Here is a 25,951-nt window from a genome sequence, read left to right as displayed (position 1 = left end):
CCCTACTAACCCTGCCCTTCTGTCACTGTGAAGCTATTACCCCTTGTCCAATCCCCTCCATGCCTTTGCCCAAACTTCTTCCAAAGCTCTCTGGGAGCCCCTTTATGCACTGCCAGGGGCTCTAAGGTCTCCCTGAAGCCTTCTCTTTCCCAGGCTGAACACCCCCACTTTCCCCAGTCTGCCTGCAGAGAGAGGCTCCAGCCTTCAGAGCCTCTGTGTGTCCTCCTCTGGACTTGCCAGGTCTGTGTCTTTGTGGGGACTCCAGAGCTGAAAGGCAGCAGTGCAGGTGGGGCCTCACAAGCAGAGGCCAGATCACCTCCCTTGAGCTGCTGCCACACTGTAGGATCAGCCCAAGATGCATTTGGCCTTCTCCACACTGTTACATGATAGAACCTGGGCTAGGACCTTGGGCAGGAGCTGAGATCAGATAAGAATTCCCCTTTCATGGACTGGTGATAGATAGCAAAAGAACAATGTTCAGTGTCAATCTCATGTTAGACTTTAATTAATAGTATTTCCAGCACAGCCAAAAATTTGTCAGAGCTGGTCTTGCAGTATGGAAAATCACAGGATATTCATTAGTACATCACCTTTTGCAGGAACAGAGCCTTGTTTGAAATAACTCTCTCCCTCCACTGCGTTAAGGGGGTTTTCAGTCTGCAGCTATTCTTTGATCTAAAACTTGATAATCAAAAACTCTGCTTGGAAAAAAGCTCTGCAAGAACTGACTTCCTCCAGTTCTGCAATCCTCAAAGGTAGATTCCAGTGAATTGTCACAAGTAGTTATAAGTAGTTTGGGCAGAGCTTTTCTTGCTACACATTTCCAGAGAAGTCACTGGAAACACAACCTTACTACCAGCTAGCAGAAAGCAGAGTTACAAATCAATACCACTGGGGGTGAGGAAAAGGGGAAGCAAGCAACACAACCAGGTTTATCTTCCTGAGCAGAATGCTTTCAAATTCCATTGCCCAAGCTTGAAAAGGGCAAAGAGTAAGTTTAGCTTTCACCTTGAAGAACAGCAGTCAGGCTGTGAAAGTCAGCCAGCACTGATTGATCACTGCCATGGTTCACAGGCCAGACCCAGACCAAAAAAAAAAAACAGGTTAAACCCTCCCTTGTTACTAGAAGAGTCCACATGAACTTTTCAGCACTGTGAGCTATTTCTGGAGCACTTTGCACCTCCAGTAGAAGCCTGGGATCTCTGACAAGAACAATCACAGAGTGGTTTGTGTTGGAAGCAACCTTAAAGCTCATCTAGTTCCAGCTCCCGTGCCATGGGGCAGGGACATCTTCCACTAAACCAGGCTGCTGGCCTGCAGCTCTTCCAAGGATGAGGAAGCAAGAGCTTCTTTGGGCAGCCTGTGCCAGGGTCTCACCACCCTCACAATGAAGAATTTCTTCCCAATATCCAATCTAAAGCTCTCCTCTATTAGGTTTATTGCCTATTTAGAGAAGTTATTATTTGAGCCTTGTCCTATCACTAAGCACTCTGTTTAGAAAGTCACTTTTTTTATGAAGCTCCCTTTTAAGTACTGAAAAGGGCTGGAAGGATTTCTTCACCTGAGCACCAGGGATGCAATCCAACATTTTCTGTTCTAGGCAGCAACAAAACCCAATGTAATCTGTTGTAAGGAGCAATAGAGCATGCTCATTCTGCACCTGTTCAGTGAAGGAGATCCACAGATGGAGGCTGCCTCAGCTCCTTGTACACTCCCAGGCAAAATCCCAACCTTAAACTGTGAAGGTTAAACTATCCTGGCTGCCCCATGCAGGGAGAATGCAGATGGCAGAACAGAATCATTAAGGTTGGAAAAGACTTCTGAGATCAAGTTCAACCCTTAACCTAACTCTTCCAGGTCTACCACTACACACTTCCAAAGATGGTGATTTCGGTGTGAGTCTGCTTCTGTAGAGACAAACCATTTTTTTCCCCACAGGAAAAAAGGCACAACTGCAATCATACAAACTAATACCAGCCACAAACGCTGCAACATATCGAAGGGACCAAAGCAGCCCACTATTTTTGCCCAAGTTTATTTCTAGAAATTTGTACAAAAATTGATACTCTGTAATACAATAATCTATCAAATATGACAGATGAACATTTGTCTTTAGAGGCAAGATTCCAGGGACGTGAAATACCATCCTCTTGCATGGAAGAAAGGCACATTTTAGAGCTCAAGATACACTCAATTGAATGGTTGAAAAGGCAGGTCAGACATGCAAGTAGTGCAGTGTTTCAGGTTTATACATAAATTGTACTCTCAAGAAATCTCACTACAAGCGTGTTAATATCCACGTAAACATTTTATAAATACTTTTAAAAGTAGCTCACTTTAGATCCTATGTGTGCAAAGGCTACTCCTTTACATTCACTGGACGGAGTAATTAGAAGCCATCTTCAGGCCAGAAGTAACTTCTAGATTCCCCAAATACTTTGAGCATCCAAAGCACTTGCATCAATAGTCCAACTGCATTTTTTCCCTATGGGCTACCCCAAAGTTCTGCAACACCGGGGCTACACAACTGCACCATCCACTGCTCCTGGAGCTTATCCTTGGAGTTTTGTGGCTGTGAAGAAGTCCCATATTTCCAGCTACAAGCCTCTGTACAAGCAGCACCTGGGACACACCTGCTTCTAAACTGACATTTCAAATACAGTGGTGAATTTACAGCCACAAAAGCATCCACTACACTATAGATCAAGGTTCACCTGACTCTTTCCACTTGGCTTCCTGCACCATCCAGCACAGATGCCACACCAGGGGGGTTGGCAGCCCAACTGTACTTCCAGAAAGGGTTTTCCCAAAGCAGAAATATCCTTGCACTACATAAGCATGTCCCAACAGGGGTCTTGTGAAACTTGTAAAACTGCCATGCTGCTCAAATCAACCTGCTCCTTTTTAGATTGAAAACCACATGGATACTACTCTCCCAGAATCGCTTGTGCTAGTGGGTACAGTAGCTGCAGAATTTTTCCTAATCCATTGCTGGTGGTCCAAGAGCATTATATAGCAGATTACAAAGGCAATAATTTAAGTAATCTAAATCCTCACAGCAGTGCAGAGTTCTGAGTTTTTTGTTTGTTTTTTTTTTTTGTTTAAAAAGATGTTTGTAATGGGATTTCTCTAAAGCAAAGCCTTTCTTTATTATTTTTTAGAGTGGTCTAGCAATACTTCAAACACTTGCTTTGATACATACACCCACACATGCTTTCAAGTACACAATGACAACTTGGACTCCTGGAAAAGATGTGTTGGTTCTGAAAGAAGGAGGTGCTGCAGAACCAGTGCCTTCAGTTGACTTCCAAGACTTCAGTCTCCGGCAGGCCAAATCTGCTCTTGTATTTGTCAAAGAGTTTGATCAGGGAGTCCACATACATGCTATGGTAGAAGTCCACATCCTTCTGGGATGGATTATCAATTTTGGGGATGGTGATGGGCTCTCCAACTGACAAAAAAAGGGACATATCCACGTTAGCTTAAATGCTCCTACAACCTGGATATTTGTCTTCTATGGACAAAGCTATAGTAGTTCAGCACATACATTCTGGCACAACACAGTCTGCCATTATATCAGAGATTTGCCTGATTCCTCCCAGTTTTACCAGGCTCTGAAGCATAACTTTCCCACAAGGACACACATCCCATCTGCAGCAATAACAGATTTGCTTTAGCTACACAAATGCCTCTACTATTTAAGGTGGCTGGGAAGTCACCCTTCTGTTTACAGCAGACTGATAAATCCCTCCTCAGTTAACAGCAGCCAAGAGTCAGTTCTTATGTATACCCCTGTACACATCACAAAAGCAAAGCTGACCTTTTCCCCCTTCCCTCAAAGCCTCACTGCTTTGGGTTAGAAGACTCAAATGCAAGTTTCAGGGTTGGCTTTAAAATTCAGCTGTCAGACATGCATCCCTCTGGAGCATGGGGGTCAGGTTGCTTCTGACTAGTTATACAAAGACAAAGAAAGTAGAGCTACAGCCTTTTCCCCCAAAAAAGAGCTCTCTTGCAAAACCACCTGGAAGCAGGACATTCATTAAAGGCTTGTAACCTCTGGAAACACTTCTAGCTTGTTCTCAGTTTAGACTCAGCATATTCTCAGCATAGACTCAAGTATTCTGCTATCTAGAGAGGCACACAGCATGTTTATACCAAAACCTTACCAACAGTAGTGATGGGCTTGGAGTAAGGTATTAACCCCCAGGTGTTGGAGGAGAAGAGGCCACGGCCATGAAAGATGCATGGAGCAAAGCCAATGTGCTTCTGGAACTTCTTCTGAACCCATCTTCCCCAGGAACCCTCTTCAAAGATCACCTGCTTGTATACTTCATTCTCCCCAAAGGAGTAGACAGGAACCAAGTCCGCTCTGGAAAGACAGAAAGATTCAGGACCCCACCCCCTGGACTACAGTTCATATGACAGCCCCACACTTGCTGCTGTGTATTCTGCCAGGCTGCACAGTTGCTTGTACCATTGCCCAGAACTTTTATTGCAGCACAAGGTACTGACATAAGCCAGCCAGACTTGGCATGACATAATAGAGATACTTTGAAGGCATACAAGAGAATTGTACTGACAATGGTCCTGTGGAACATTGTTCAGTCAGGCAGTGGCCATGCTCCCATATACACTCAAATCCTATTTTTGATGGCCATCTCCTTCCAGACACATGGGGATCAGGGGGACTACACAGGTCAACACCCCATACTGACACTGCCTCTCCTTGCCCTGGAAGCCTCCTGCTGTCCCAGGGATCCCTCTGCCCCTATACCTTGCTCAGGGGCAGAAGCCAAAGGACACTCATGTCTGATGCTCTGGGCAAACAGCCACACAACACAAATACTGCAGAAAGGAGAATTGCTCCAAGGTATCAGCTACTTCAGGGAACAGAATCACAGAATAGTTTGGGCTGAAGGGGACCTTTAAAGGCCATCTATTTCTATCACCTTACATTAAGCAGGGACATCTTCACCTAGACCAAGCTGCTCAAATAAAAGCACCTTCCACAAGGTAGCAGTACTGTGCAGCACTGAGGTTGCCCCTTACCCATGCCGTAGAGCCAGTTTCACAAATCCTTTCCGGTTCTTCAGTGTCACAGAATTCTTTCCTGGGGTGCAGTTCAGAGACTCTGCTGCCCCTCCAACCACGATAATGATGGCATTGCCACTGCCATTCTCGGACAAGATGTAGTCTATGCTGTCACGGTTCACAGGACAAATACCTGGATTAAGGAAGACAGACACAAGGGTCACGCTATAAGACTGGCTGGTGACTTCAGGATCTTCTCATACTTACAGCACAAAGTTTATACTTCAATTGCAAGTTGAGCTGTCCCAACCTCTCTGTGATCAGATAGAGTGGTATTAGCAGGCAACCTGTTCCTCAACTAAACAAGCAGTTCATAGGCCTGGCAGCACTAGACTTGGTCAAACTCCACAAACATCAGCTCTCAAAAATTTTCCTTTATCAAAAGACTTCAGCAAGGATTTTCTATACCTAGTGGTATCAAAGACATCCTTCCTCCATGTAAACTTTACAATAGGATTTGGTTTACCTTTAGTGAGGAAGAAAGCAGGTTTTTATTTTGATGGATGAGAGTCTGATTTTGACCAATTCCTCAGCAAAATTAGGTAGTGGAATATATATGGGAGAATTGTTTAGTGATATAAAAAGAATAAATGGACAAACCTTTAAGACAGATCTGTGATATGAAGCTCTTGCAATGTATGGGACAGAGTGTTTACCTAAGACCATACTCTGAGGAAAGTGTCTGTGAAGGTCTTTCCTGCTATTCCACACTGGAAAGAGCGGGACCTCTCTTCACCTTTAGTAAGCAATCTGTCCTAAAGCACCAGTCCCCACTCCAGGGAAATGAAAACCCAAAGGCAGCACCTTTAATTTCCTCTGTATTGCTTTAAAAATGTGAAGAAAATTGATTGCCTGCTCTTTGAACTCTTACTTTTATTCTACAGTTGGTGTCCAAGCTTGCTTCTGGCCTCTTTGGCCAGAATAAGCCAAGGAGAAGTGGGATGCCATCACTTACATTCCTATCACACATCTCATCTGAGTACTTCAGGTCATTGACCTATTACACTATTTAATCTTAGAAGCTAATTTTGCACATTGCATGGTATTGATTGCTTGAGCCAAGAACTAAGTGATGGACAGGTCCTGGGGAATTAGGTAGGACAAGTCTGTCAGCCTTGAGGTCTATCTGGGCATCAGGGTCATCACCTATCCCAGCTCCAGGTAAAAACAGAGCAGACCACTCTTGAGACAGATCAGCTGGAACTGAAGATGAAGAATTAGTGTCTTTCAGCACAGCTACATCTCTCTAACTGTTTTTCCTCTGACAGGCTCAGGCTATACTCACTGCTCCAGCTTTCTCCCATTCTCCACACCAAGGCTCATACTGGCTACACAAGCCTGGCAACAGATTTATGTTCAACTTTTTCACACTTGTTAGCAGGAGACTACTGCTACTCACAGCACCAAATAGTTCCTTCAGAAAGTGCAATGAGACATGGAGACAAGTGGCAAGAGATAAATTCTGCTCTTTAACACATTCACACAGTATATAGGGTTTTCTGGTCATCCCCTCATGCTTCACAAGATCCCTGTTGTACCTTAACCTCTAGCAGGCTGTAAAATTTAGAATTTGTATGAGTTGTAAACCAACTGTTTATTGGCACAGTGTTAGGATTTGTTATAATTCCACCTGAAAGTGGTTTGTCCACAGAAGAAAAAGGGAAAAAAAAAGAAAAAAAAAAAAAGTATTATCAGCACTTTCCAAGTGATGCTAAGGCCTTTGTATCAGCATCCTTAAGTTCTAGTGTAGGAAAGTGAAGACAAATTATGGCTTTCAGAAGGTTAACTTCATCACACCTGTAGTCTTGCTTAGATGCTAGGAACAGAGGAAGCACAAGTTTCCTCTGGTTTAATCACAATGTTCAGGGATAGCCAAGCCAGTAAGGATGCTGCTAATGACTACTCCCAACATTCCTTCAAAAAGGAGAAAGTTCTGGCTGACCACAAGACTTGTCAGCCAGTCATACTGAACAGACTGAAAATGTTTTTTTAAAATATAAAAAGGTTTCATGGAAACTTAAGCAACACAACTAAATTTACAGCTATAACAGACTGGAAAGCAGATCCCAACTTCTCATATGCCACTGTCCCATGAATTCCCAAATTATGGACTTCACACAGCAACTAGCATCAGTACGTGAAGATAAAAAAACAGCTTGAGATACTGCTCTTTCTAGATAGGGACACCTTTTCTGCACCAGATCCAGTATTTCTCTCCCTCAATTAAGACAGCAATCTCAGACATAGTCAATTCTAACAAATCAGTCAGGTACAGGTACTCCTATTGTCTTCTCAGCCATGGTACTTATTAAGGTATCTGTTTTATTTATTGATGAATCAGTTCCAGAAACAGCAAACAGGTTACTGGATTGCTCAATTCATGGTCTTTAAGTATTACTCCCTCACCTCTAATTCACAGGTGTCCTCACTCCAAAAAGGAAGCTCAGGCCATGCAAGAACACTTTATTGGTATTTTAAGCACTGCTTCCTCTGCCCGGTCATAACTTAAAAGACCTCCAGCATTAAAATCCTGGACTCCATTAAAACAGACCTATTAATGTAATTCAGCACATTTAGATCACTGCATAATCCATGTGATCCATCTACAGGAATACATTCAGGGAAGGGGCTCTCTGAACAGCTGGAATCATGCAATACCCCAGACTCTTTACACCTGGCAGGCACTCAGCAGTGCAGTTGGGTGGAGACAGCATCCACCACCACCATGAAACACAGATGCGTGACAAGTTATGTGGTAGTGAGCCCAGGAGCTGATCTGGCCATGGTTATTCAGTATTTTCAGTCAGTGCAACTTCTTCCTGTACCTTCTCACTAGGAATAACTAGGAAAAGCTTGGTTCCATATCTCCACCTTCCACAACTACAGTTGTCATATATCTTTACTATGCTTTTGGACAAGAGTATCCTCAAGTTAAGGATGAACACAGAGGAGCAGAATATCCTGCAGCCTAAACTAGTCATATTTACAGAATCACAGAATGGTTTGGGTTGGAAGAGACTTTAAACATCATCCAGTTCCAACCCTTTGCCAGGGACACAGACATGTCCCACTAGACAGGATTTCTCACATTTATTCACAGTTTCCTCTTGACAGCTACATGAAATCAATGTTTGGGTGATGCTACCAGCATGAAGTGGTTACCTGAACTTCCAGGCTACAAAAGGTTACAGCTTTTCACTTGAGAGGTGAAGACAGCTCAGAGCCAAGAGCAAGAGCAGAAAGGGCACAGTGTAATTGCGCTTACCACCAGACATTAAGTAGTCCCTCAATATGGGCATCCTGAAGTTCCCAGCCAGGGTAGCAAGGTACGGTCGGATCCCAGGAAATTTCTGGCTGACACCCGTGGCCTCTGTGCTGAAGTTGCAAAAGGCACCCAAGCCCATGATGCCATGTGGATGGTACCCAAAAATGTAATTCCTGGTGGTCAGCAGATTATGGGTTTTAACCAGCTAGGAAAGAAAAAAAAAAACTCAATTGAAGATGGATATTTTCAGGTTGTAAATAAAAATGTGAGAAGTAAATAAAGTCACATCCCCCAGGTTTTGTCTCTCTTCCCACCAGGGAGAACAGCCTAAGAGCTCATGTATGAACTCTCCTGGATTTCAGAGGCTCTGGTAGGAGCAGCCACTTAGACTTCAGTTTCCCAAGCAGAGGGAGCAGGATAAACAGACTGATCTCAGACACAAGAAGCCTGCCAGCCAAGGAATAGGACACGGGTTCCTGCAGCCTGGGCCTTTTGCTTCTCTACTCCTTCCTAAGGAATTCTTACACACCTCTTGCCCAAACCAATCAAGACCTTCAGTCCTGTAGCCACAGCTACACCTCCTTCCAGGCCCTCTCTCAGCACATTAGTGGCTCACATCCCAGTATGAGGGGGAAGGAACATAAACATCACTGTCTCATAGCAGAAGCAAGTTCACTTAATGCCTGAAAAAAAGAGCCAACCAGTTAATGGGTCTGTTGGCCACCCTCCAAGTGGGAAAATGTGCAGAAGGGTGGTAACCACTGGAAACTATCCCTCCTTTTAAGAGGTTCTGCCCTGGCCTATATGCCAAAGGGTCAACAAGACACCTCAGCCCATCTGATTCCTTCAGGGAATGCTCTAGAGCTATGATCATATTGGTCTCAGGCTCTGCAATATTCCTGACCACTTACTCCTCTGTTTGCACAGCATGGACTCTCCACAGCTGTCTTAGCTAGAATGGAACAACCCATTCTCTGGTACCACTACTGCCAGGATTTTTTGATGCTATAGGTAGCAGCATCACCCCATGTGTCAGAGCATCTTCCCTAGGCAGTATACATGCAGTCTGAGGAAGCACACAGCACAAAACACAGCAGGGCTGCTGCACCATCCTACAAAAATAGAGATCAAATTTAATTTTTTTCTGTATGTTAGAATAATTTACATTGGAAGAGACCTTATGGATCATCCAGTTCCAAACCTCTGCCATGGACAGAGATACCTTCCTCTAGACCAAAATGCTCTAAAGCCCTGTCCATCCTGGCCTGAACACTTCCAGAGATGGGGTAGCCACAGCTTCTGTGGGCAACCTGTGCCAGGACCTCACTACCTTAAGAGTCAATAATCTCTTCCTAATATCTAATCTAAACATCTCCTTTTTTTAGGCTGCAACAGTGCCACTTTTTGTCAACTGCAACATCCCAGCAGCTCTCAGACCTACAAGCTGAAGCTTTGGCACCCCATCCCTCAAACTGTATATGCAAAGGCCACTGCATCAGTTCCCATAGGAAAAAAAAATCCCACAGCTTTTTCAAGATGTCACACCAGCATTACTCACCCTGCTGCCTTGGACAAGAAGTGTTTTGGCACTATGCAAGTTCATTCTGTTGGATCGTGCTACAGGGAACTGAAGTACCATTGTGACACACTAAAGCAGCATGCCCAGAAACTTGATTCCCTCCTCCCATTCTCAGCCTTGACCCCAGATGAAGCTACAGCTCCTGTGCTATTCAAAACAGTGTCTGTGATATAGGCATGATGCAGCAGCAGCAGGTCCCGCAAGTTGACTGGCCTTCTTCAGAATTTCCTCTGGCTTTGAGGTCATGTAGAGCTCCAGGAAGAGGGCACAGAGGCTTGTGGTTGCAACAGCTCTGCAGGGCCCCATTGCCTATATCACACCAAGTCATCCTTTCATCCCCTTTCCCTTCTTTCCCAATTAGTAGATAATTTGCTTTCACTTCACAGGGTAGAAGGGCTGTACCCTTGATCAGTTACAAGAAACAGCAACCACAGACAAAAGACCAAAAACCAATCTTCAGGAAAAAAGCAGTGATATGGTAAGCAACCCCTCCATCTATCAGTTCTTGCTTAGCTGTATAGAGACGTCTAAAACAGGCTATCCAGGGCAGTGGTGGACTCCCCATCCCTGGGGTGAGTTAAAAGCTTTGTGGATGTGGCACCTGGGTTAGTGGTGGCCTTGGCACTTCTGGCAGAATCGTTGGACTTGATGATCTTAGGGGACTTCTCCAACCTAGACAATATTTTGACTTTTTGATTCCAGGCCTGGTAGGTACAGACACATGGCTAAGCTGGACAAGCAGCAGACACTCCTTCCTTAAAGCTCCTGTCAGAGCAAGGTGTTGATTTCCAAGCCTCATCCCTCACGTGCACCAAGCACAGCTCCTTTTATAGGAAAGATATCTGAAAGAGCATTTGTCCTCGTCATTCTGGACCACGAGACATCTGCATGTTGAGCTTGGCAGAGACACACATATGAAAGACATGCTGTTCTCCTGCTCCAGCTCCTCCACCACATGCAAGAACGAACACCCAGATCCCAGTGGAGCCCATTGCTTGGATACCTCATAGGAGCCTCAGCCAAGCTGCAGCCTTATTGCTGTGGTTGCTTTCCAAGAGCTCCTGTTACAGAGCCATAGAGTTGGCAATACCCATGACAATCAATCATCCACACCACTGCAGGAGCTGGGCAAGAGGTGTGCAGGGATCCAACTCACCAACAGCAAGAGGGAAGGGCTGAGATTTAGCCTGGTATTCATACATATGTGCTTTTCCCCTGTTTGTCCTGTGCAGGCTGCCACTGCCCTTACACCTGTCCCACAACACAGGGGCTCACAGAAGGTAAACACAGAGGTTGCAGGTGAGGGTCAGTCTATTCTCCCAGGTAAGAAGTGATAGGACAAGAGGACACAGCCTCAAGTAGCACCAAAGGAGGTTTAGATTAGGTATTAGGGAAAAATTACCCAAAAGGCACTGGAATAGTTGGACTCAATCTTCAAGGTCCTTTCCAACCTTAGTGATTCTATGTGTTCTTCCACCCAAGTCAAGCCAGGGAACCTAAGACCAACAGACATCAGACAGGGTTGGGCACTTCTCTGCAAGTGGAGGTCTTGAATCTGCTAAAGCACAAACTCAGCCCTGGGAGGGTCTGACCTGCCAACACCTTCATCCCTCCCTAAATTTAATTTAGAAGCAGGAACTTTTGAAGTACTGTAAATCATGTACTTCTAGACTCAAGCAAGAGTGAAGACAGTAAAGTGCACAAGATGGGGCTTTGGAATTAGAACACATTTAAAGGTCCCTTCCAGCCTAAACCATTCTCTGATTCCATGTCTCTCTTCAGGAGGCTGATCATCTGCTGACTGTTTGAACCCCTCCCCTTGAGAAGCAAACAGTGTTAGCAGGTTGCCCCAAGGAATTGCTGCAGCTGTCACTGAACAGCACTATTGCAACTCTGTTCTGAACTTCCAACTGGTTTTTCCTTCTGCCTTCAAGGGCTTCTCCAGTCCCACACAGCTCTTTGGGGCCTTGGCGTTCCCATAATGAGGCAGAGTCATCACACTGTCCTGCTGCATCTCTGCTGGACAATCAGTACTGGGAGTGAAGCTGAACCTTCACCCCATTGCACTAACACACCCTTTCCAGTTGCTGTTAGAAACCAAACCTGTTTCTCTGAGAGCAAAGTCCATCCACCTGTCTAATAATAACAGATTTCTTTACACAGAACTAAGCCAGACTATAGAAGCAGTAAGCCAATGCAATAGTGTGAAGAAAATGAGTGTTAATATTTGTGTGCCAGATACAGCTAAAGAACCATATTGCCAATTTTATTTTTAGGAACAGCAGTACATTCAGTAGTGGAGAAAGGGGACTGCAGAACCACTGCTGCTCAGCGCCAGGAGCCAAAGAGCAGGAAAAAAATCAGTTTTTTGTGTGGGAGCTGAGCAGCACTGACTATGGAAGCATGCAGAGAGCAGAAAACCAGAGCTCATCCTACAGGATGCAAGCAGCAGATCTCATGAGCGTGTAAACTTGCAAAACAACCCAAGAATTGCACTTAGCCGTATCACACCCAGCAACACTATGGAAGAAATTATCTTACCTTCCCAGCAGTGCAAGCCAAGACCTGAAGCTCCCCTGCCAGGTTCACAGTATTATATATGTCACAAATTCACAGAATGGCTTAGTTTGGAAGGGACATTAAAGCACAGCTTGTTCTAACCCCCTGTCACGGGCTGGAATGCCTTCCACTACACTAGGTTAGGACATTGCAATCAAACCCTTCTATTTCCATTCTGTAGCTCGTGTACAACAGTTAAGGAGGAGCTTTGCCAGGAAGCTAGCCAAGACACAGAAGACATATTGAGAAGGAAAAAAACCAAAAAACAAAAATGACACTTGGAAGCAATTCCTGTTCTGGCCAGATGCAGTGAGAGGGTCTCCCTGCACACACCTGAAGTGCTCACAGTCTGACAAAGGTGAGCCAAAGGTCCGAAACCCTGGCTACCTGGAGTCCTGTTGCTCATGGAGATGTTCACATGCTCAGGTGACAGCTTCTTTACCTAAACAGAACCTTTAGATCATGGCACTTGCAGCATGACATCATCAGATCAGCAGTATATGCCAGGAGGCTGCTGGGATCAACACCATGAGATGGAGATGGTGTATGCAGGTGATGTCTGCTCCAGTCCAGCCCCATGCATACACCTGGCAAGGGCTTGGGCTTTACCTGCCACTTCAGGTCCAGAACTCAGTTCACTGGGACATTTCTCAGCCACTTCAGGTGCTGCTTAGCTTAAAGCACTATTTACAAGGCCAGCCATTAACCAGCAGACAAGTTTCTAGTGTCCTAAAATAGCTTATTACTGTCAGAGCAGCTGCATGATGTCCCAGAGAATGTGGCCAACGACTGCTCATGCTGAGTAACTGACCAGATTCAGGCTGCTTTCCAAACCCACCTGGAATTACAAAACATGACCTCATATCTCAGGTATGGGTACAATAGTCCTGGTGTTTTAGGCTGGGAGGCACTGCTGACTCCAGTGAGACCAGCCTGATCAGCATGAACATCGGAGCAGAGCTTGATTCTCATGCAGCTGCTCTAATACAGCAAGCCAAATAGGAAGAAATTCTTCCCTGTGAGGATGGTGAGGCCCTGGCACAGGTTGCCCAAAGAAGCTGTAGCTGCCCCATCCCTGTAAGTGTCCGAGGTTGGGCTAAAAAGGGCTTGGAGCAAGCTGGTCTAACGGAAAGTGTCCCTGACCATGGCAGAGGGGTAGAATGAAATGAGCTTTAAGGTCCCTTCCAACTGTACCATGATTCTATTAATTAAATCTGAGCTGACAGCCCAACACAGCTGGTACCTGTGCAGGTATGAATGCAGCTACCACAGCTCTATATGCAGACTTTGCTGGAACCAAGTTCAGCATTACAAGTACCACCAGTGTGACTGTCACTGGTGTAATCTGTCCTTGCAGTGCTCAGCTGACACACAGCACAGGATGAGATGCAGCAGAGGACTGCCCTGACAAACCATAAGCCTGGGACATAAACCAAGCCCTACTGAGCCACTACAGAGATCAGGATCCAGTAAAAGGGATTTTTGCAGAGAGAACATTTAAACAAGTGATCCTCTGTAGACCTGTCTCCCTCTTGGCCAAGAACAGGAAACTGTTCCCATGCTCTTAGCAGGCCCAAGGCATTCTGGTTCTTGGTACCATTCCTAATATCCAGAGATATTATTTATTCTTCATGCTGATGCATTGTTAATGCATCAGTCCTGTAACTGTAAAAAAACACTTCTAGCACCTTTCTATCCTAAGATGCCTGTAGCAGCTTTTACCAACCCTGCAGCCAGCTGTCTGTTCCTCAAAATATGTGCTCATATTCTCAGGAGTCATCTCTGAGCTGTCAGCCCTCCTGTTCTGCCCTTTGCATGTGAATTAACAGTGGACTCCATAAACCTTGCACAACTACTCCCCCTTTAGTGGTAAAGGAATTACACCCATAAGGAGCTCTCATAAATGGACTATGTGAACTAGCAAGTGTTTATTTAAAAACTGCTGCAAAGTTTAGTTTATCTACCCCATCTCATCTCTAAACCTATTTAAATAGTCCAGCTCTTTAACAAACTTTTAATATCCACAGTGAATCTGACCTGCAGGGCTTCTGCAGAGCATATTTCCATGAAAGCAAGGATAAATGTGTCATCAAAGGTATGATGGAACAGCAGAACCAGCACTACAGGTGATCCTTTGGAATGAAGTCCCCAGCATAACAGAGTCCATATCAGCAATATCCAAGGCAGCAGTGTTTAGTGCAGCACTGAGGACTTGGTACTGTAACAGAACACATCTGAGACATCTTCAACAGCAGATCCTGCTCAGCTCTCTGTCAGCCATGAGACCCAGACTGACGTCCAGCCTGTGCAGGCATAGTGAATTTTTCCATGTACGCTTATACTTGCCAAGAATTACCTGTTGACAACAGCAAGTTTCATGGTGAACTTGGCAGTGCTGGGTTAATGGTCAGATTTGCTCTTAAAGGTCTTTTCCACCCTAAATGGTTCTATGCTTCCAAGAGTACAGCAAAAGGCTTGTTCACCAGCAGCATGTTCAGGCACCCTGAGAGTTCAAGTCACTTGCAAAGGAAGAATCCAGTCTAAGCTGCTTTGGCATCCTGCTGGAATTAGATTCCCTGTTCCTTTCTGAGGCTGGACTATCTTGGGGATAGGTAGCTCAAAAGCCATATCAAGGCCCCTCCCTCATACTCAAGCTGAATAAAACTTGCCAGCAATCTTACATAATAGTCCTTTCAGCTGTGTGCCCTTCCAAAGAGGATCAAGTTCCCTCCTAGCCGAATTTGACCCCTGCTCCCTTCCAAGTCATCCAGCTAATTCTGCGGTCCCAGAGCAGGCTGGCAGCCCTATCCTCTCTCTGTAACATCTGAACCAGCAGGAAAAATACAAGTATGTTGTGAGCAAGTTACAAGCTGGAGAACTAAAACTATTCCCAAGTGCTAGAAAATCCACTTCTCCAAAGCAAATAGACTTGAAAATAAATTTCACTGCTCCCTGTGAAGTGCTTTAGACTTTTGGTGCACAGGGGTCCGAGATATTCTGGCCCAATACATCCCAGAGCAGAAGTGTTACTGGAAAATGGGCAGAAACTGAGCTAGATTTTATGATTTAGGAGAGGGGAAAAGTTAGGGTCAGGCACTACACAGGACTGCTGCAGCACAGAAGAGCATCACAGAGTGACGTGCATTGTAAGGAGCCTTAAAGATCATCCACTTCCAATTCCCTCCCATGGGCGGGGACACCTTCCACTAGACCAGGCTGCTCCAAGCCTCATTCAGCCTGGTTTTGGACACTTCAAGGGATGAGGCAGCCACCACTTGCTGGGACAACCTGTGCCAGTATCTCCAGAAACTGTAGAGATGAATGAGGATTGCATATTGCCTCCAGGAATCCAGTAAGACCACTAGAAACAGCAGCTTCTGGCAATCACATTGCCACCACTGGTGATACATTTCAGATTTTCTAACCACAGCTGCGACAAGCAGTAACTCAATGGTAACTCAGCCATGTCCTGCTTACAGTTCAGTGTCACAGACAGACTAGAGTCAGTACAGGACACTAAAGCAGTTAAATCCCAGGGTACAGAGTTAAATTTCCACTTACTCTTATCGGAAAATAATCCCTGAAGTACCTCCATATAGCCCAGTTTCTCACCCATTGGGATCTTCTTCCCCCTGTTGAGAAAAATGAATCATTTTTTTAAAGGACTTTCCACATGTCTGTCCATCAAAAAGCCTAAGGGACTCCGGCGTTTCCTGTCTCACTACAGGAATCAACACTTTCATTCCTCCAAGTGGGGCACTTGCATCATTCACTGAAATCAGTGCACACTTTGGAATACAAGGTACTTCAAGCAAATTATGGCCTGGCTGCAAATTCACAGTAGACAACTTTACAATTCAAACTAGAAACACTAAGATTCAACTTTTAGGAAAGGCCAAAATCCTGGATGATTTCAGCCATCTTGAAGCAATGGAGAACTGTGCTCATCTGGCTATGAAAGTAGTTGCCAAAGCTTGTTACCACTGCTGGTTCCCAGAGCTGGCTTCTACAGGTTGTTTTGGTTTTTTTTTAAATAGTTTTCTGCTTAATTTGAAGCAACACTGGCTCCATAGAGGAGCCACATATCAATAATCACATCATAATCTGAACCTTGCAAGAGGTGGAGAGGACAGCAAGGTCTTGAATCTTTAGACCTTTCTGAACTACAGAAAGAACCTACGATAGTAGTGAATGTTAATTTTATATTGCCTTCAGCGTCAATGAAACCTGCAGTCACTGCTCATGCCGAGGGCTGACATTTAAATCCTTCACTGAATAATGCTTTTGGTCAGTGATTCAGCCAGTCCCACTAAGAAGGGAAGTCACGCATTACAAGGAAATGCTTCTTTGTCCAAGTATCAAGACAGGGACACTTTAACAACAAGGATCTGTTCTGCAATATTTACCTTTTTTTGGTGTGTTCCAGTCAAATACCAGCCAGGCTAAATATAGAGCAGCAATTGCCCAGCAATCTGTGCACAGTATGTACATGAGGATTAAAGTGCAAGCAATACCTGGAGAGGTGCAAGAAAGAAGAAAACAAGGTCGCATGAGGTTTTGGTCTCTATTTACACTCCTTGCCTTTTGACTCTTTTGTGCTGAAATCTTAGTCTCAGTCTGTTGCCATTAATCCTAAATCAAATTGGATTTGGCTAAAAACCCCTTAATGTAGGGCTGAGGCAGCTTCCTCTAGAGCTCTGGAGAACCTTAACCTCACCTTAATGGTGCCTCCAGGCATTTCTCATACCTCCAGGTGGGGCAGCTGCTTCACCAGACTTGGTGAGTGCCAAGATTTTTTTTTTTTGGTCCACAGCAAGGGTTTTTTTCCCCACAGCTACACACATCTTCCACAGGTTACACCAGCTCTACATCAGCCATCCCAGCCAGGGTGCCAAGGATCCCACCCACAAATGACACTGTTATTTTAGCACAAACTGCATTGGGAAAGTAGAGTGAGACAGATGCTGAGAGCAGTCATTCTCCAGTTTAATTATTAACAATCCAATGGAGCAGAGCAGCCGGATGTTTTACAAAATCCAAGCACTCAGGGACAAACAGGCTTCACTCTTTTACTGGTCTAACACAAACAGTTCTTGCCCATCTCAGGTACCTCCTGGAAGGAGACCAAACCAAGAGGAAGGCATTCCTGTTGCAATTACTTGCACCAGTTACCAGCTGCTTCTAGGAAACCCCTGTGGATATTCCCATGAGTGAGCCAAGACATTTCCAATTGTTTCAGCCTCATTTGCACAGTGGACACAGCCATGAGCTAAACATCAGTCAGTCTTTCCACAGCTCTTATGACTTTCTAGAGCCAGGAAAAGTCATTTATGGTTGAAAATATCAGTGTAACTGGTTTACAATACCCACACACCCCAGGAACTACACTGCTGCAGTACACATCCCGTAATCAACACTTATGCAAAAGTCAACATTTTTGCATTAAAATTCTTTCAGAATTACAGCCAAAACCCCTTTGCTTTAAGCCAGAAGGCATTACCCATGATAAGGAAAGTGAGAACCCATTGCAGCACAGAGATAATTTGGAGTTGTTTCTCTACTTTGGATTTCAATAGCCAGAACAAATCCTGCAGAGCAGAAAGAATGTTCGATCCTGTACCTAAAGAAAGAAAAATAAAAGAAGTTACATTTGCACACTGAGCAAAGAGAACAATATTTTTCCTTTGAAATAGAATCATAGAAGGAAGAGTCATCAAGTCCAACTTATTTAGTAAGAGGTTTCAGATGTATGTGCAGTTTGCTTTTAGAGCAAGGCTTGCTAAAGGCTAGTATTTTCCACGGAGTTTGGGCATCCTAGAAGAGGAAGGATTGCCATCTGCCAACATCCAGCTTTTTTCAGATGACTAGAGGGGATTAATGGTAACCATCAGTACCCACCTGAGCAAGGCTCTCTTCACTTGACCACAAAAATGCAGAGGATGTTAACATGTGCTCCTAACACATACCCTAACCTCAAACTGCCAGCTCCTTGAAGTGGTGCTTGATAAGAGGGAACCCCATGAGCTCACAGTAAGATAAAGATCAGCTGCCTCAAACCACAGGCAAGCAGACACCAGGCTGTGGTCTGAGCTATTCTCATCCACCCTTCTCAAGACCTGTTGCACAACTCCCAGTGCTGTTCAAGGAAAGCTCTGTGCTCCAGCCTTACTCAGCACAGCCCAAGGGCTGGTTGAGCAACACTTCAACATATAACCCGGAGCTCTCAGCATTCCTGAAGCAGTAAATAAGAAGGAAGGAGCTGAAAGCCACTCTTGTAGAAGCTTAAGATATTCAAGTGGGGGAAAAAACCACAAGTGTTTAAAACACTGAAAACTCTTGCTTTCTATATGAAGAACAACCCACTGCAGCTTTTGGCAATATACCCAACCTTCAGAAAGAAACACTTGCAAGTGGGTTTTTCTTCACTTTTTTTCATTGCTTTTTTTACAAGCACCATAATAACTGGCCAAAATACAAATCACATTAATGTGTATTTACATATTTCCTTTTGTATTTAAGGATTAGCCTGTTATTAGGACTATGAAAAAAGCAATTACACTAAATAGGTCCAGTTCTTGCTGACAAGGTATGAGCCTGCTAGTGGGAATAGCATAGCAAGTGTTCACACTCAGTCAAATGAAAAGTGATTGAAAATAGCTTCTCTAGGTATAAGCAGGCACTAGGATTTTTGGTCATTTCTACAAAGACACTCTCACTGGCACATCCTTTAAATATGTAAAGCAACTGTTTCATAGGAATGAGAGTCAATTTAGATTAGATAAGGAAGAAGTTTTTTACTATGAGGGTGGTGAAACACTGGCACAGGTTACCCAGAGATGCCTCATTCCTGGCAACACTCAGGGGGGAGTCACACCAAAGGCTGCAGTCTAAATTTAGAGCCAGACCACCCAGTTCAGACCCTTGGTTCTGCTTCATCCATGTTACATGGACAATCCCAGTAGTGCATTGGGCATTAATTACTCTAAGCAGACCAAATTTTAGGCTGGGATAGATCACACCACTACAACTGCCAGTAAAGTGAAACCTACAGCACTAATCCAGGTTGAAGCAGCAGCTAGAGCTGGAGGCAGTTCTTTACAAGACAATATAGTACAGTATTAAGAATGAAACCAGCAAGTAATTCTCCTGTTTGTGAGGTGAGACAGGAGAATATGTTGAGTTAAACTGTCACCACACATTGATTTGCCACACTAGAGTATCTAAGCAGTCAGATTCAGAAATCCCATGCTGTAAAATCTAGCAGTAAATCCCCAAATTTGGGTTGACAGATAAACTTTACCCTTTATGACCTTTATAGCTCATCTCAATCCAATGCCTTGCCATGGGCAGGGATACATTCCACTAGACCAGGCTGCTCAACTCTTGCCACAGGGCCACAGCTCCAGGAACTTGCTATCCCAAAAACCTTACGAAATTGCATGTGGACAGACTTGATGTAGACTGAGGATTACCAGATCCAAGTTTAAAGAAAGCATTTGGCAATAGTGGTGTCACCTCAAAAGAAGCCAAAAGTCTTAGAGATTATTTGTGACTCACAAAAAAAGCCCAGCCCCATCTAAGTTTTCTCTCTCAGCACCTGCATTTACTCTACCATACCTCTACGGCTTCATAAACCCAACACTCCAGCCTTGGACCAGCTAAATCCCTAACCTCTTCCCCAAGAGAACAACTGTTTATCCCTCTAGATGAGAATTTGTACTTCAGCATTTTCTAGATGTTTGAACAAATTGTAGGTATTGCCAGCCCTGTAAATAGACCAGTATTGGGTAGCTCAAGTCAACCTGTTTTTCGAACCACATGAAACATTCAACTGCTGCAGACAGAGGGAAGGCAGTGGTTTGGCAGACAGCTCTAAGCACCTGCCCTTGGACAAGTGTCCTGGGTCACTTATTTGCTGAAAGCAAAGACACCCTTCAAAGAGAACAAGAGTCTCCACACCAAAAAAGTCTGCAGTTACCATGGCCTGAATATTAACATTTAATTCCCAGTTAAGGAATGAAAGATGCCCAGTAGCAAAGGAAAGGACTGTGGGAACGGTCAGTCAACCTGGCAAGTCCATCAGGTCTACCTTTGCACCAAACCTGCAGACTCCAGATTAACCTATTTCATTAATCAGGCATTTACAGATTTTAGTGCCAAGATAACCCTTTCCAGACAGTCCTGAGATTCCTGTTCATCATATCATGACACTGTGTATTCAATCTCCCACGCAAGCCTTGTCTCCTTTCAGCTTCAGTAGCCAGGAGGCATTTTTTGAAAGACTCTCCATGCATTGGAGAACCAGGCCAGTTACTAGTGACACAGCAGAAGAGCTTTGACAAATCCAACAGAAAAGGGAGGGAAGGGGAGTTGGAACTCAACCACAGAAGAATAACCCAACACTGACACCTGAGTTAAGTCCATTAGAGAAAGTACTTCCTCTAAGGGCTCACATGTGGGCCCACTCCAAGCACCCTTCACATATTTAAAAACCCAAGGCGTTCTCTGTAACTTTCAGAAAACAGATTATCGTAATAACCTAGTTTAAAAGAGCCCAGTAGACAGAACTATATTTTGTATCCATTTTGATCAGTCTTTTCCCAAGGAAATATTCTGAATCCCGAAGAAACCCAGACCTCCATCTTCTACCACTGAAGACAGCAGCTTGTCCTGTGCTGGCAACACAGTGCAGACTCTGGAGCATTTTCCAGGGTACCTGTCCCAGAACTGGAAAACCTGACTGGGGAGCCTTAACTAGATGCTGATTAAGATCCTTTCTAACCCAAGCCATTCCATGACTGCTGGGGTCAGCCTTAGCAAACCACATTTACACAAGACATATTTTACCAACAGCTTTCCTAGTCTCAGATGAGATCCTGAGCACCCCAGCTCATATTGCAGCCCATTCTCTGGAGTACCAATGGGACACTCCCTGCACTAAGCCATGCATGGCTCTCAAGGATGTTCCTTGTAACAATGGACAGAGTAACAACTTCTCCAGGAGACCTCCCTGCTGCTCAGAGATGGCAGTCACCTGCAGCCTTCCAAGGAAGCTCAGGAACATGAGCCAGCTATCCTGGAACTGATGATGGGCTCACCATACTTTTATAATTTAATTCCATTTAACATCAAATGCAGGAGTTGCTACCAAGAAGATCCTGGAGTCAGCAAACGGTTTGGCCAAGCGTTTGACTCCTGCAATACAGACTCAGCATCTGGTGCTCTTCTAACACAGTTTATTTCACATAAATTACACAAACAATATTTATCTAGGCAGGGAAGTAGAATCAAAGATCCCAAGAGTGGAAGTAAACAGGACTTCACATGTGGGCACCAGAAAAACCCAACTGACAGGACTTAAACAAAAGTCAGACAAAGAAATTAACTGAGAGGTAGTACAAGTGTTACATGTAGTTAAAAATACACCAAAACCTTGTTAAAGCCAAACTTATCTGCCACCTTTTCTAGACAACTAGCATGTTAATTGTCAGCCAAGAATTAAACTGCTTTACACAGGTTATTTAGAGGAAAATCATATTAGATCCATCAAAACATAAGCTGCAAATGGACATTCTGAGCTATGTATTTGGAAGAGAAGCTGAAATTGGAGGCATAGGAAAGATAGATAAGATAAACAGACCAAATACTAGTATATTCAGAAGGATTCAGACTCCCATGCAAGAGCAGGAGCAGACACAGCACACTGGTACAGCTATAAAACCCCTTGAGCAATACAAGTTCTTTTGTGTCCTGGGTTTACTTGGGTGCCCCAAGTACAAGCATATTCACTATAGAGTAAAAAATTTGTTAAGAAAATAATGAGTAACCAGAGCATAGTTATCCTACCCTGTACACAGCTTTAGAAGAGTTTGCTCCTGTCCCAGGAAGCTACTCAATCCCATATTATCTGCACCACAGTGTGTCTGTAACTGGAGATCAACAATATTGTTAGCAGGGACATGCAAATAAAATTTGTATCAGCTCTTCTAGAAAGGAGCTGGGATTCTCCAGACCCAGTAAACAAATCTGTCCTGACACTTCTCATTAGTTCTGCATTTACTCACAGCACAAAACTCATCCCTCAGTCTCCACACTCACAGCTGTATGTAGGTTAAAGTGATGTAACCACAGGACCCCACTGTCCCAGACCAGCCAACAAGCTTAGATTTAAGTTAGCAAGCCTGAACAGGCCTAGAAAAGAGAAAATGGCCCATCCTACTACAGCTCATCAGTGTGTCCAGAGGACATGAGAGCTCTGAAAGAGGAGTTTCATGTGAGCAACCTCCCAAGCAACTCCATCAAGAGAAAACTCCTCATTACAGCCAGCTGTGTTCCTGTTTTACCAAAATAGGAGCTCCCAGGCTGCCCATCCCAGAGCAGAACTGATGTCTGGCACACCTCACATGCTATATAAGACTAACTCCAAGGTAAAGCTAAGCAAAATCACCTTCCTTATCCCAAACTTCTGACTGATGAAGCAACATTAGGAGACACTTCAGCACAGGACACCTTTCAATGTTCCAGCCACACTGGCATCTTTCCTCAGGAGAGAGGGATGAGAAATCTCCTTGTTGCTCTGCCAAACACAAGAAGGAGACTTCCTGGGCATCCTATGGCCAAAGTGGGGCAGGTCAAGATGAGGAGACCACAACCCCTGCTACCCAACCAGGTGTTTTAGAGCATCATCAAACCCTAGGCACTGGTCCAAGATCTACTCTGATTTTTACAATACTGAGTTGATATCCAAGGATATTCCTCTGCATATATACAGGGATGAATATAGAGGCAGATGCCTGCAGCTCTTTCTTTTTCTGCTTGCTTTTAAATAGGACCAGACTTAATTCAGCCAAATTTACAAGCACCAAGACAAAATCAGATGCCAGGAAAGCAATGAGACTGAAGGACAGTATGAGCCGTTCAGATGCTCACCCTAAAGTCAGCTCTTTGCACAAGCATGATACTTGGAAAAAAATATTCAGGGAAGTAGGAAAAAAAAAAGAAAGCTAGCGTGTTTGTTCTACACATCCTCTGTAGTGGGAGAAGTTGTCCAAAGTGATCAAGCAGTACATAAGATCTCATGAATGAACCTCTACACCACACGACCGCTGCCAGTTTTGACCTGCAGGATCCAACATCACTATCCTCAAAACCCAGCACAAGTCAGAGCTCCTCTGGGAGGCACCTGGATTCAGATTTGAAACCAGTCCTGTGCTCTCCTGCCCAGGCAGGCTACAGCACTGGCGAGGGGTTGGTGGATGTTGCAGTCACCAAGGCAACATCCCCTATCTCCCCAGGCAGAAAAAAGTTACATTACGTTAAAAAGCACAAATATTACTGCAGCATCCCCACCAGGTGCCTCAGAGGAAAACTGACCTGAGGAGACTTAAGACATCTTTCCATCACTAATCAGGATTATCTAGAGATGAGGCCAATCACTGTCCCTAAACTACACTCCATTTTGAATTATCCATGTGTCCTAGATCCATCATTAACATGCCCGTTCTAACAAGGAGGCTGCTGAGGTTTCAGGTCAACCCTACATATTTTATAGGTTTCCTGAATTATTTATTCTCTGCACTTAGTTTGTAGTTAACTCTCAATTTTATGGTTCAGATACTGCTAATTCAAATGACTTCTCTCAACTGAAAACATAACTTCTCCTCTGTTAGTCATGCAAGCAAGCAAAGTTATTTTAAGAAACAGATCCGAATACAGGAAACACATGCAGGTCTTCTTCTCAGTCGGTTCACAACTGATCCTTCAGATCAATCTCTAATATCCTTCTGCCTGAGATGAGCACCAGCTCAACACCCAGGGGCAGCACAGTGCAAAAGCAAGACCTCAGGGGTTAATACACCAGGCTCATGTCCTTTCAGCTCTGCTAATGATTTGTTTAATCAATAAGCCATTTCACAGGTCTCTTAATCCCAGGAGGTATTACCAGTTTGCTTTCTGAGGGTAAAAAGCCTTTCACAACACAGAGCAATCTCTCAAAGACCCTCCACAAACCGCAGGGTAAACCACTGTCATTGCAGTTTTCATGAAAACTGCATTTTCATGAAAAGCCCTCACTGTTTACTAATCCTGATCTTTCTCTAGACAAGCACCCTAGCAGAAGGGATACAAAACTCTACCCAGCAAAACATTCAGACTTGCTGAATTTATTCCTGCAAGATCCTTTGAGATTCCTTTACAAGCAGGCAAGGTAACTTGTGATTTGGGATTTCCTATACTGTCTCTCCAAAGCCTTTAACCAACATGTTCCAGCGTGCAGGGAAGTGTTCGGTGTCTGCAGCAGCTCTGCCCACGATGGGTGTCAGCCACTGACACCCACTGCACTTCTCTGAGAAAGTCACATTCCATACCAGCACGGAGGGCTGTTAAAGCAAACTTGGCAGAGCTGGTTACCACCAAACTCCTGCTGAGCGCTCAATCTTCAACTCCTCATTGTAAGACAGCAAAAATAGCAACATATTGCCATTTTTTCCCTCTCCCCTCGATGTAGGTGTCGGGAAGACAGAAGTATGAAGCAGCTGGACTTGCTAAAGAGGCCTTTTCCAAGCTACATGATTCTATGAAAATAAAGCTGAGCCTGAACTCAGCCACACCGTGCCTATAAAACTACTCCACTCCTCTTCCTACCATGACGAAAAGACTCGTTTATACTCCAGTGCCCCACGCCCACATTTTGCAAGCTCACTATGGTTTGCACCTTGGCAAAATGTGCACGACCACCCAGAGCCGTCTCCAGCAGCCCCAGGAGCGCACCCCGAGCCGCTCAAACAACAAACCTGCGCAGAGACCTGTAATCCTCAACCCAAGAAAAGCTACAGCTGTCTCCCCGCCATTGCACATCGCTCTTCCCCCTCCTTAATGCCCTTCAACAATGTTCCTGCGGTCAAAAAAAAAGGGGGGGACATCATAAAGCCGAGTGTTTCTGTGCTATCCCCCCACGCCGCCCCCCAAACCCCTGAACCAGCGGCATGCTGCTCCGCACCGCAGCATCCCCCTCCGGCCGGCAGGACTCGCTTCCAGCCCTTCCCACCGCCGCCTCCCCCCTCCGTACCTCGGAGCACCCCGGAGTAGGCAGCGATGATGGTCTTCATGCTGAGAGGCGTGGTTAGGACTGGAGCAGGGCCATGGGATGGAGAAGGGCACCCGGCTCGCAGGAGAGGCTCCGGCCGCGTATCCATATATAGCCCGGGAAGGAGGAGGAGACGAAAGGAGGGCGGAGCGGCGGGCCCGGCCCGGCGGAGCGCTCGCGGCTCTCCAGCCCGGCCGATGCTGCTTTCTGCATGGGATCGGGATTTGGGAGCGGGGAGAGCAAGCAGAGGCCCGCCCCCTCATGAAACAGGGTATTTCATGGCCTGTTTTATAGAATCACAGAGCGGTTTGGATTGGCACACACGTTCAGAGTCATCCATTGCCACTGCCGTGAGCAGGATCACCTTCCACTA

General features: G+C 44.9%; 1 protein-coding gene across 2 annotated transcripts; it reads right to left on the bottom strand.

Annotated features, from left to right (window-relative positions):
• Positions 1 to 2,018: 2,018 nt before the first annotated feature.
• On the bottom strand, positions 2,019 to 25,715 carry DGAT2 (diacylglycerol O-acyltransferase 2). 2 transcript variants are annotated; one of them, XM_058830007.1, is made up of 9 exons: positions 25,561 to 25,661; positions 25,286 to 25,386; positions 17,995 to 18,114; positions 16,901 to 17,008; positions 16,056 to 16,126; positions 8,357 to 8,561; positions 5,050 to 5,224; positions 4,167 to 4,369; positions 2,019 to 3,451 (listed from the first exon to the last, which is right to left on the bottom strand). In XM_058830007.1, the coding sequence occupies exons 2-9, from the start codon at positions 25,347 to 25,349 to the stop codon at positions 3,297 to 3,299; spliced, it is 1,101 nt and encodes a 366-aa protein (XP_058685990.1). In that variant the 5' UTR covers positions 25,350 to 25,386; positions 25,561 to 25,661; the 3' UTR covers positions 2,019 to 3,296. The 2 variants fall into 2 exon arrangements, with proteins under 2 accessions (XP_058685990.1, XP_058685989.1); XM_058830006.1 differs by lacking the exon at positions 25,286 to 25,386 and having other exon boundaries at positions 25,561 to 25,715.
• Between the last annotated feature and the right edge of the window lie 236 nt (positions 25,716 to 25,951).

Source organism: Poecile atricapillus, chromosome 1 (genome assembly GCF_030490865.1).
Source record: "Poecile atricapillus isolate bPoeAtr1 chromosome 1, bPoeAtr1.hap1, whole genome shotgun sequence".
In the NCBI taxonomy this organism is placed as follows: Eukaryota; Metazoa; Chordata; class Aves; order Passeriformes; family Paridae; genus Poecile; species Poecile atricapillus.
The sequence above is the reverse complement of the archived record's forward strand: the minus strand, read 5'-3'. Positions and strand labels throughout refer to the sequence as shown.

Bases quoted from the DNA above. Each gene is read 5' to 3' on its own strand.
- DGAT2 (XM_058830006.1), bottom strand. From the start codon at position 25,687: ATGGATACGCGGCCGGAGCCTCTCCTGCGAGCCGGGTGCCCTTCTCCA. The intron at 8,562-16,055 runs GTAAGTGGAAAT...TTTCTTTCCTAG, and splicing joins GGGATTATTTTCCGATAAGA to CTGGTTAAAACCCATAATCT. The intron at 4,370-5,049 runs GTAAGGGGCAAC...CTGTCTTTCCAG, and splicing joins AAACTGGCTCTACGGCATGG to AGCGGACTTGGTTCCTGTCT.